Source organism: Eptatretus burgeri, chromosome 1 (assembly GCF_056783735.1).
Source record: "Eptatretus burgeri isolate ZD-2024b chromosome 1, Ebu_testis_v1, whole genome shotgun sequence".
NCBI lineage: Eukaryota > Metazoa > Chordata > Myxini > Myxiniformes > Myxinidae > Eptatretus > Eptatretus burgeri.
Window position 1 is genome coordinate 140,550,556 of NC_140961.1, and position 12,254 is coordinate 140,562,809.

General features: G+C 40.8%; 1 protein-coding gene across 4 annotated transcripts in view; it reads left to right on the plus strand.

The window, feature by feature from the left end:
* BAG6 (BAG cochaperone 6) overlaps nucleotides 1-12,254 on the plus strand; it is a 60,087-nt gene that overhangs the window by 14,603 nt on the left and 33,230 nt on the right. For 3 of the 4 annotated variants that reach the window (XM_085845472.1, XM_085845488.1, XM_085845481.1), the window contains exons 4-11: nucleotides 1,365-1,549; nucleotides 5,240-5,302; nucleotides 7,927-7,977; nucleotides 8,081-8,161; nucleotides 10,033-10,223; nucleotides 10,337-10,457; nucleotides 10,681-10,875; nucleotides 11,091-11,325. In XM_085845472.1, coding sequence (XP_085701598.1) covers nucleotides 1,365-1,549; nucleotides 5,240-5,302; nucleotides 7,927-7,977; nucleotides 8,081-8,161; nucleotides 10,033-10,223; nucleotides 10,337-10,457; nucleotides 10,681-10,875; nucleotides 11,091-11,325 — 1,122 coding nt within the window. The remainder of the gene's footprint in view (nucleotides 1-1,364; nucleotides 1,550-5,239; nucleotides 5,303-7,926; nucleotides 7,978-8,080; nucleotides 8,162-10,032; nucleotides 10,224-10,336; nucleotides 10,458-10,680; nucleotides 10,876-11,090; nucleotides 11,326-12,254) is intronic. The other variant, XM_085845496.1, reaches the window with a different exon arrangement.

Consider the following 12,254-nt stretch of genomic DNA (forward strand, 5'->3'; position numbering starts at 1 on the left):
TGGTTCTGTGGTTTTCCTGGTGTATTGGCTTCGATGTCCGTCGGCACAGATAGTTTCAGCTTTCTACATCACCCGGAAGGTACTCATCAGTGAGTGGTTAGAATGAGCTTGATATGTTTGATATAATAATGTTATTGTTTTGGGGGTTTTCTTTCCTCCAGTAAAAAAGCTGAAGGCTATCATTGTGGTTTGGACTGTATGAGCAGTCGAAGTTCAATTCCACAAGTATGCGTTGCATGTCCCAGAGCCCTGCTTCGACTGGACATGTCAGACTACTACGATGACGGTTTAGATTAATCCCACCTTCTTGTGGGGTTGTTCACAATGGTAAGAATGGCCCATGTCTTTCATAAACCAGCCGGCCAGTCCTGATGTTCGACTGGATGTGGTTAAAGCAGAAATTTGTAATTGTGTTGAAAGGCACCGTGACATCTTCGGTGTCTATCAACAAATTCTAGCAGATGAGGCACCCAGCTTTTTAATGTCCACTCGAGGGACGGCACACTTTCTGCTGAGATGCCCTGCCTGCAAAACACCAGTCCAACAACTTGCGTCTGTGCCCGGGATTTAACCCAGTTTGGACGTCTCAAAAGTAAGTGCGCTGCCCCTGCACCAATTCCGTGGGATGGTGAAAATTATGGAAGGGGAGTATAAATTCATCTCCGACGCCCCCTAAATAAGTATAAGTTATTTATAACCTCCACCACCGAAGGTGGATGGTGAATTGAGGTTGTGCTTTCACCCTTGTCTGTCTGTCTAAGATATCTCAAAGTTTTTGGTGAATTCAAATGAAACGGTGGACCGGTTGGGTTTGTGACAGGCTCATTGATTCGATTTTGGTGAAGATCCGGATAACATTTTCAAGTGCTTCTTCACCATTGAGAGATTGGACCAAAAATGGTATATAGCATGATATTTCAAAAAGTTGTAAACTGATCATGACAACTTGGTGGACGAGTTGGGTAGGTGACAAGAACAAGCTGATTAAATGTTGGTTCAGGTCTGGATCCAGATCTGGCCCATCAGTGGGATACTCCACGTAAACCGTTCGGCCTGCCACAGGTATACGCTCTACCGAGTGCCATTGTAGTTGCGTCTCCATCTTATTCCAGTCGCTTCTAAAATACAGATGGCAATATTAACGCTTTAATTAAGTTGAACTAAAGCTCATAAACTAGAATTACTTTTTGGGATTCTTCACGAGCTTTATATTAATCTTAAGTTGCAGTGAAACGTTTCCAGCTTGCTTATTACTGGATTGGGTGTGTGGTTTTAATTTTTATTTGAAGTCGTTATAGAATTACCAAAAAGTAATAAACCAGCATCGAGTTATTTTGCTCATCTTGTCGTTCTTGCTTTTACAGAGGTTCACGGGAAGGTGATACACCTGGTGGAGAGGTCCCCACCCCAGGCCCAACCGCGGTCCCAAGGTCCCGCTTCAACTGGAAATGCATCATCAGGAAATCAGCCCAACGCTGATCTGTCTTCTGGACGTTACATGATGATGGGAGCTATTAATGTACAGCCTCCCAATGTGCAACAGCTACAGGTCTGTGTCTGGCTGTCTGGTTTATTTTGTTTGTTTTGGGTTTTTTTTGTGCATTTCTGTGTGTTTGCAATTGAGAGGTTTGAGGATGTGTTCACAAACTTGACATTGATAATTTGATGGAAATTGCTGTTGATGAGCAATTCGTAAACCTTGTTATCATTCGGGTTCAACCAAAATAACTATTTAAAGCATCTGATGTCACACAATTGCATGTTAGCTGCCCCTTTGTGTACGGTATTCATCTTAACATTTCCTTTTTACTGTCCATATGCCTGATGAGTCCATGAGTACTTCTTGAACATCCCTGCTAGACTTTCACCATTCACCACGTGGGGGGGAACTTTGTAATTTATGTGACTCCATGAAGTTCCATCATTACCTCCACCACCGAGGGTGAGGGAGGTTGTTTTCACCCCTTTCTGTCTGTTTGCTACTCGCAAAATCACAGATTTTTTTTCAAGTATATTGGTCAGTCGATTTTGTTATTCTGTCTGTCTCTGTTTTTCTGTTTGTCTATTTTTGCCTACAGGTCACAATTTTAAACTGATCTTCATGAAACATACCAAATGGTAGAGGTTGTCATAAGGAAGAAGCCGAAATTGTTTTTGAGGTCAGAAGGTCAAAAACTTGGGTGTTATTTCTAAAATCCTCAATTTTCATCTGATTCACTTGAAATTTGAAGAGGATTTATATTTCATTTCACTGAATTCAACCAGCCAATTATTTTGGTGGTCCACATAGGCCAAGTGGTCAACACAGGCTGTATTTCTAAAATTGTCAATTTTCATCCGATTCACTTGAGATTTGAAGAGGAGTTTCACATTTGATCATTGAATTCAACCACCAATTATTTTTGAAGTCAAATTTGTTTTATGGATTTTGCAAGTGTCGTTGCTCTGCACGACGTCATCGTCTTGTTATTCTCTCTGTCTCTTTATTTGTCAATTGCCTCCAGGTCACAATTTTAAACTGATATTCACAAAACGTCACCACATGGTAGAGTTTGTCATCAGCAAGAAGAAGCCTATTGTTTTTGAGCTCAAAAGGTCAACAACTTAGCTGAGATTTCTAAACTCCTCAAATTTCATCCCATTGACTTGAAATTTGAAGAGGATTCATATTTCAGGTCACTGAATTCAACCAGACAATTATTTTTAAGGCCAACATAGGCCGAGTTTCTAAAATTGTCATTTTTCATCCGATTGACTTGAATTTGAAGAGGAGTTGCATATTTGGTCATTGATTTCTACCACAAATTATTTTTGAGGTCAAATTTCTTTTTTGGATTTTGCAAGTATCGTGCTCTGCATGATGTCGTCTTCTTGTTTGTTTGTTTGTTTGTTTGTTTGTTTGTGTGTCTGGCTTTGTATGCAGGATATCTCAAGTTGTCGCTGAATTTGAATGAAATTTTGTAGACAGGTTGGGTGTGTGACAAGGATTAACTGATTAGGTTTTGTTGAAGTTCTTGATCTGGCTACTATAATTTTTTAAGTGATTCTTTACCATTGAGAAATGGTAAAAGCAATAACTAGCACGATATCTCAAACAGTTGTGGGTGGATTTGGACGAAACTTGGTGGACATGTTGGGTGTGTGAATTGATTTGATTTTGGTGAAGATCCAAATCCGGAAACATTAAATTTTTTAAAGTGATTCTTCACCATTGAGAGATGGGGCCAAAAATGATGTATAGCATGATGTTTCAAAAATGTGTTGGGCCCAATATGTTCTCATGGATCAGGCTGCATATAATTGCACAGGATCGGCTACAAATGTTGCACAGGCCTGGTTGCCTATACTTGTGGCTGCAAGAGACGACCTCAGTGACTTTGAAAGAGGGGTCATTGTTGGCGCACGTTTGGCAGGAGCTTCAGTGACAGCTCAACTTGGTGATGTTTTCACGAGCAACGGTGTCTAGGGAGATGTTTGCATGGAACTCCGAGGGAAAGATGACATCAGCAAAGGGCAACAGTGGGCAGAATCGCATACTTGTGATATCTGTGCATTAATTTGAAGTGTAAGGCAAAGCAGGCAAACAGTTGCCGATCAATTGATTGTAAATTTAAACTTTAGACACGAGCAACCAATTTCATCAAAAACAGGCATACCGTAGTCAGGTTGCCGTGCACAAACCGCTCATCACACCTGGCAATGCATGTTTGCGAGTTCTGTGGTGAAAAGAGCACAGGCAATGGACTTCCGAGCAGTGGAGAAATGTGAGATGGTCAAATGAATCGTCCTTCACCATGTTCTCGACAAACAGACGTGTGCACGTATGGTGCCAACCTAAAGAACTCGACAACCCTGAGTGCTTGGTTCCAACAGTGAAGGGTTTTGGTGGTTCTCTGATGTGGGGTGTATTTTCCTGGCATGATTTTGGTGCAGTGATTCCTTTAGAAGTCAGTCAATGCCAATCACTACTTATAATGGTACTGAGTGATCATCTTCATGTCATGAAGCAGCATTTCTTTCCTGCTGGGAGGGGTGTCTTCCATTCACAGAGCACATGTGGTCACCCCAATGGTTTGAGCATGACACTGATGTTATCCATATGTCCATGGCCTTCTCAATCACCAGATCTGTACCAATCGAACATTTATGGGATATTCTGGAACAACGCCTGAGACGGCATTTTCCACCTCCGTCAAACAGGTGTGAATTGATTGACTTTCTCGTGGAAGAATGGTGCCACATCCTCTCTGCAGAAATCCAGACGCTGGTTAATTCTCTCACGGTGCATATAGGCTGTACTGGCTGCATGTGGTGGCCCAACCTCCTATTAAGTGACGTTACATTGGTGTTTCCATTTTTAATTTTTTTTTGTTCACTACCTTTTATAATCATTCCCCTATTTACGCTCGAGTTGCGCTACTAAAATCCCTTGTATAATTCAAAAAAGGATAAATCGAAAGCAGTTTTACCTTTTGAATAATGTTAAAAATTGAGGATGTGGTAATTTTTGGTCATCCTCACATTACCAAACTAAATGCTAAAGCCTTTGTGAACCTTCTTGGCAGGAGTACTTGCTGGAGTATTTTCTGGTAGTTTTCCACTCATGATGAAGGGTTTTGGTAAAATTTGATGAAAAAAAAAAAAAAAAGCACACAACGAAGGTCAAGCAATACCTACTTGATGCTACAGTCAACGGGCGAGTGAGGCTGATTGAAGCATCTTGACCCGATGCTGTCCTCGGCACATGGAACATAATGTGTCGAGTGTGCAATGTAGGAGAGCATCATTGACTTTCTCAGAATGGTATCCGGACAATTACGTTGTGGTGCGGCTTGGTGAAATTACGCCAAGTCAAAAAAAAACGTCAATGCGAAAATTACAAAACGTGAATCGAAAAGTGTTCAGTACTTTGTGAACTGCGTTGCATTGAAAAAGCATGAATAGAATAAACGTAAATAGAGTAATATTGTAGCTACAGGAGGTTTGATCCCTTAGTCTTTGAAACATTGCCAATGGAATGACTTTCAGCTCAGAGGTTGTGCATTTGAAATGTCTGCCAGGCTTTTGAAGCTTTTGCATCCCAGTATATCTGAGTGTGTAATGCTGTTTAAACCATTTTAATTCAATGATTCAAGAGGCTGAAATCCAAATGATTCCTTGTGTATAATAACCGCTTGATCTTGCTGCATTTTTGTTGACTTTACTTCATATTTTTGTTTTGTTCTCTTCTCTGCCACAGCAAGTTCTACAGCAGGCAGCTGCTGAAATGGGACGAAATGCTCATATCACTTCCAACACTGGCGTGAGTAATATTTGGATATCCTTTGGCTTAAGGTGAATCTCGAGTGCATATTTGGGCGTTTTTCCTTCCTTGTGTGCATTTGCTATGTTGTGCTATGATCTTGCAACTGAACGACACAATTCAGACTTCAAATCTTTGCTGATCTTCATTCGCTTGATTTTAATTTCATACTCATGCCCTCGATAATGTCTCACGCATTTATTTTTTTTAATTATTATTATTATTATTTTTTATGATTTTTTTAAGTTATTGTTATTTATCTTATTTGATGTTCTTGTTTGGGCATCTCCACCGAAATGACCTAATAAAGCCAGACCAAATGTCCGTCTGTCCGTCCGTCCGTCAATTTTTCTTTCCGATCTTGATGAAACTTAGTATGTGGGTAGAGGTTGATGAGTGTTGCACAACGATATAACTTTCGTCCGGGTTCAAGGTCACGAGGTCACGTGAGTTATAAAAATCGCCATTTTCAAAACCTATCTAGTCTGCCATTCTACAAGATATTCGGCAACTGTTTATTGATTATGAAAGTAAAAAATATTATATTGTATCTAACTGGACAGATTTTTGAATTTCCGTCCCGTTTGGCCGCCACGTAACCTGGAATATGGTCAAAAACACCTCCCGGTACAAAGAAAACTTTTTACTTCTGAACTTGATGAAATTTGGTATGTGGGTAGAGGTCGATATTAGTGATACCCAACGACATATTTTTCCCCGGATTCTAGGTCAGGGTCAAGGTCACGAGGTCACGAAAGTTGTGAAAGTTGCCATTTTCAAAACCTATCTAGTCTGTTATTTTAGGAGATATCTGGCAACGGTTCATCGATTATGATAGTAAAAAAACATTATAGAGATGACCGTCACCCCCACACAGGGGTAATTTTTTTTTAATTTTGATTTCTATTTTATTATTTTTGTCTGTCTGTCTTCGTTCTGGAACCATCCATCCATCCATTGGGACCATACTCTGTGCAGAGTGTTGGTGCTGCTTAAGCAGTCTCTTTGGCTATTGGACACAATCCTGGACGGTTGCCACTCCGACACAGTATACCAGCAAGCTGGCACTCATTTTGCCGACCTCGGAAGGATGACAGGCAGAGTCAACCCCATCTGGTATTAATTCAACAGCCGAGGGGGGTTTGAACTCAGGATCCCAAGCCCACCACCCGAACCATTAAGCCAACACCAGGCGCACTCAAAATGACCAGGCCCAAACTATCAGAATTTTATTCAGGGGCCAAGGCTACCCTTTTGAAACCATTTTGATTATTATGATTCCATGAAATTTGTTGGTGACCTACAGGTCAAACCGTTCACTGTTGGAACTTCAATTGATGCATGCCCTCAGGATGATGATGTAGGTCATATGACTTGGTGGTCATATTGGATTTCAAGAAAACCTTAAAATGCATCTCCTTAATTTTTTGATCGATAGTTTAAACTTGGCATACATATAGGCTTTCTCAAGGTGAATAACTCTGTTTTCTCCAATTTTTTAATTTCTTGCAAATTAGCCTACTGCAAGCCGATTAAAAATTATGATGTCAGTCAGCTTTTTAAAATTAATATCACGATTCCATGAATTTTGTATTCTGCACTACAGGTCAAACCAAACCTTTGATCAGAGGAACTTGAAACTTTGACCAATTATAGTATGCCACTTGATTTGATGCATATCCTAAGGATGAGTTCATAGGTTATGTGACCAGGTGACCATATTAGATTTCATGAAAACCTCTGAAAGACGACTTTTTCGATCGATTGAGTTGAAACTTGCCATACATACAGTCTCAAGGCAAAGAATGCTGTTTTCTTTGATTTTTTTTTTTTTTTTAATTTGAAACTTTTATTTTTTTTTCATTTTGAAACTTTTTCTCACATTTTCACCTCGGGTTAAATATAGCTATGCAGCCATAATGTCATCGCTCTCTTGTCCAATCAGAGTGGGACGGCTTGGTCCCTGGCATCACTGCTCGCAGTTTTAATTATTGTTATTATTTATTTCTTTTAAACTATCAATGCAACCTGAATACTAGCGCAAAGTCGATGGCATGCCATGACGAATCCTCATGCTTACCACATCAAGCAAAGTTGACAGGTGGCAAAACGTTCCACCACAAATGACTATATCGAATTTTGAGCCCAAAAAAATTTCCGTTTGACCCGTCAATTTTTTTTCCTGCCGTTTTGACCCCTGTGACCTGAAGTCCGCACCCCCTGGCACATGAAACGAGGATCAAATCCAAAATATTGTTGTATATTTCATGTGTCCCCCCAATGTTGATTGTATTTGGAAAGTTTCATTAAAAAATGTTTTAAAATGTGCCCGTAATTGCATTTCTCGGTATTTTACCTTTTGACTGGGCAGGGCCAAAGTGATACTGCTCTTGCACCTTCTTGCCATGTGGTGACCATACATAACTACTAAAGTTTGGTGAATCTCTGCACAACCATTTAGGAGGAGATATTGACAGATGGACGGACAGAGCCGATTACAATATCCCTCTGCCCATATTTTTTGAAAATGTGTGGGGATAATAAAAATCAAAATGGTATTGATCAGCTTTTGTGACTTTTTGATTGATTTATTTCAATTTTTTTTATTATTTTTTTATTTTTAGGTGGATGGATCTTTGGAAATCCAAGTGAACTTTGGTACACACCCTCTTATGGTAAATGATATGCTTTAATCACTTATTATTGCAATTTCTGTATTGAGATCGTATAATAATCTTCTCCTCTTCTTTCATCACCCCATCCCACCTCTACTGTCAGGCTACAGGTGAGGCAAGGCTGTGCCTGGTCACCACACAGCGACTGCTGCAGGATCTTTTGGATGTTGTAAGACGGCTTGAGGTCAGCAAGGATACTTGGAGCACCTAAAATATGACTAGTCATTATAATTTCTAAAACAGGAAGAATGGGCTGGTTGTCGAGGATTGTCGTGGTATCTCGCTTATGAATCAACTCCAGTATTTTTTTTTTGTTGCTTCATGTACCAGGACACTTCACCCTCGGTTTTTATTTGCTTTAATATTTTTGCCCACTTTCTTGAGCCATTTCCACACCCAGTTAATTTAAGCTTTCATTTTGGCGACCTTCTGTGTACCAACCCCATTTTTTTGGCCTCCATCACCAAAGGCCGGAGAAATTATGTTTTTAAGTTGCCTGTCTGTTTATTATCGGTTTCTTGTTGCTACCATAACGTATGAACCACTTGAGGGATTTAAACCAATCTTGCTACAAGTATGGACTATAACACAAAGATGAAGTGTTTCGATTTTGTTCAAAAGGTGAAAGGTCTAAGAATGTAAGTCATGCACCCTTCAATTAAAAAAAATCTTTATCATGGTAGCTTTTAAACTACTAAAGGGATTTCAACTGAACCTGCCACAAGTAATGGAGTGTTATACAAAGATGAATCGATTCAAGTTTGGGTTCACCATCCACCAATGGGCCCATACTCTGTGCAGAGGGTTGGTGCTGCCTTGGCAGTCTCCTTGGCTATTGGGTACAATCTTAGATGGGTCTCCACTCCGACACAGGATACCAGCAAGCTGGGACTCATTTTGCTGAACTCGGAAGGATGACAGGCAGTCAACCCCACCTGGTATTAATTCAACAGCCAAGGGAGTTTTGAACTCAGGATTCTTAGATCCCAAGCCCACCATCCGAACCATCAAGCCAACACCAGGCACAAATTAACTCCACATAGGACAGTTAAAGTCTCTGTGCTTGACTACTCCAGCATTGGACCGAATTTTTTAAAAAATAATTAAATAACAGGGCACATTAGTCATCTACCTTGCCTTGGTTTACGCTAGTATGGCGCTGTTTGAGCACTTGTCAGGTAAGTGTTTGAATTTTGATGAAAATTCTTATTATATTTATACACATATATATTACATTATATTTGATGGAAAATACATTATATTTGATGAAAAAAGATGATGTTCTAATTGTGGACAAATGTCTTACAATGTTTGATATAAATGACATCAATTTTTATTTTTTATTTTTTAACCGCTTCACCAAAATTATTCTCAACTTGAATAAATAAAAATCGTTTTCCCATTTTGGTGATATTGGTGAATGCGAGTGGATGTCCACCATAATGTCGTGAAGAGGAGGTGAGTTATTGCTGGCAGCTTGGCGAAATTCCAAATTCTTGCCATTATGAGCTCCAGTCAGACTTTGCCAGCTGATTCTTGAAATGTTCAGGCCTATCTTTTTGCATGCTGTTTTTCTTCGTTCATATGTGGCACAAGGCTGTGGCGTAGCATCATTAGCTCAGAGTGCGGCTATGCTGCTGATGCAATGCCCTCCACTGGTTATGGCAGGAGTTTATAATTTGGTCATGGTGCCAAAGATATCTTGCCTTCTCTTCGCGAAGGACACTGTGGGATGCTTAACGTTCAATTAATGCCAGGAGATGGGACAAACAGTTTAACATCCTTCCGAGGAAGGCACACAAATTGATGAATTGCCATGCCTGAGAAACATCAGAATGATAGTTTATAGCTGGGTTGGGATTCCAACCCAGGTTGACAACATAGAGGTGAGTATGCACAACTTAAGGCCATCCTGTCAGCCCTATATGCTCTGTGAACCAGTGGCTTACTCCACAAGAAGGTATGGTTAATTGGTGTTGCAGTAGTAGTAGTAGTAGTAGTAGTAGTAGTAGAATCACTTGTTTTTTCTTCTGACTATTTAAAAAATAAAACCAGGGAGGAGCATCTGTTGAAGCACCTATGGCAGATGCTGATGGAGAGGCTGGGCAGTCTGCAGAAAATGCTCCTGGAGAACCATCTGAAGCAAGTGAATCCACCATGGGCATTGGAGAACAAGGTCCTCAGGCAGAGCAAACAGCAGGATCAGATGGGACAACATCACAAGAATCTACCGCACCTCCTGCGAGGTATGAACACGAGTGATGTGGGGGTGTGTGGAAACTGAGCAATCCAAAGTTTTTAGAGTCCACGTTGAATTTGAAGCTTAACATCCAATCTCTCATCCTCTCCTCTTACCTAGGCCCACGGAGCTGCTGCAACTCCTTGCAGATGTCCAAGATGCTCGTTCTAGATTGGACCCACACTTACAGCGCTATCAATCTTTGTTGGGGACAGCTGCCAGCGCAGACTACAACAATAACGTAACAATTACAAAAACTGCAACAATGATCTGTTATGCTGAAATGTTTTTCATCACGTGCATTGGGGGAGATCATAACTTAAGAAGGGTACCAATTATTTGCGATATCAAAAACCCCCCTTTGTATCCCTATTCACTGACATGGTACACCAGTTATCAATGTGAAGAAAGTACAGTTGTTAAAAAAGATACTAAAACGCTTTTTCTCCCCCCCCCCTATGCAGACTGAGGGCCGAGAAGGAGACCAGCGTACCTTGAATCTTGTTGCAGATGCCTTCTCCATTCTTGGTCGAATCTTCGTTAATTTGTCTCGCCTTCGCTGCAACCTGGATTCTTCAGCTCCCCGCACACTATTTGTTCCCCCTGGATCTGTTGAACAGTCTCCTGCCCTCGTCCTGCCCCCTGGCTTACTCATGCAGGTCACTAGCAGTCTTCTTGTGTTGAGGACCCAATCTTTTCTAAAGCATTTGACTCAAGTTGGATGCAGGAAAAAGTGGAATAAAAAGCCTTTTTTTAAAAAAAATGTTTTTATTTTATCATGTGGAGAGAAAATATAATTTCATTGTATGAATTGTAATTAATTGCTGTGGTTTAGTCATTATAGTATAAATACTTTATTGGATGTAATTTCCAGGTCGGAGGAGCAATATCTGGTGCAGCTGCTGCTGCTGCTGCTGGGGGGCGACCGACAGAAGGTCAGGCTGGTGGCCCAGCCACACAATCAACACCTGGCTCATCCGCTGAGACTGGTGAGGGTCCACAAGCAGCCACCGACGGGTCAGCAGGTCAGGGCCAGGCGTCCGGGCCCCCTCGTTTTGTCCAGATCAGACATCGGCTAGACCCCATCGTCATGATGCGCTACTTCCCAGGTAACATGGCCCAGGTCTTTTGTGAACCCACCACAATTTGCTCTTGTTTCTCTATTTGATGCTAATCCTGACAAACAAATTGGCAACTTGCATCCAATTCGTCTATTCCCTTTTAAACCTCAAATGAAGCAAGTTCTCATGTTTAATTTTTGTTTTCGTTTCACAATTCAAACTTCCGAGGTAGATCCTAAAGTGAATCAAACTTGCTCTGGAACGCAAGTACTGTAACGGTGCACATGCATTATTCAAACGATAAACAATGCTCCTTGTGCAGATGGTTTGTTTCCAAGGGTGCTAAAGGGAAAATGTAAATTGCAGTATTCGAGGCATTTAACGTGAACCAGGCCTTCTGTACTAACGCATGAATCTGTTGTATAAAATAGGTTTTTATTTGCAATAGCGATGACTTTTTCTCAACCAGTTAATTTGTGTTTATTGTAATTTACAATCATCTGGAACCCACGAACAAAAGAGGAACTGATTTTGCACAAACCGAGCTACAGATGTACAGATGGTGAGGTTTAGTTTCATAAAGCACAACGTGCAAGGAGCAGGATTGCTCATTGCCCTTATCGCTGTAAAGACTATGTATTGCCACTTGTATTGCAATATGATGTTTATATCTATCTATAATTCCAGTAGTGTGTGTAGTGTGTGACCGCTGTTTCTCGACAACCACTAGTCCGATCTAATTGAAACTTGCCAGATATATTGCTGGGGCCCTGTGGATGTGCCTTTTCAAGGTTTGATATTAATTGGACAAGTGCTTCCCAAGTTATGGCCATTTTTTTACCAACCAATGACAAGACTCGTTGCTGCGTGGGCATGGCCGATGGGGGAAGGGAACCTCAGCCGTGCTCCCCATTACGGTTTACAACGTACGGACTTCCGGATAGTGATGACTTACTGTATTCTAATAATTTCTCGAT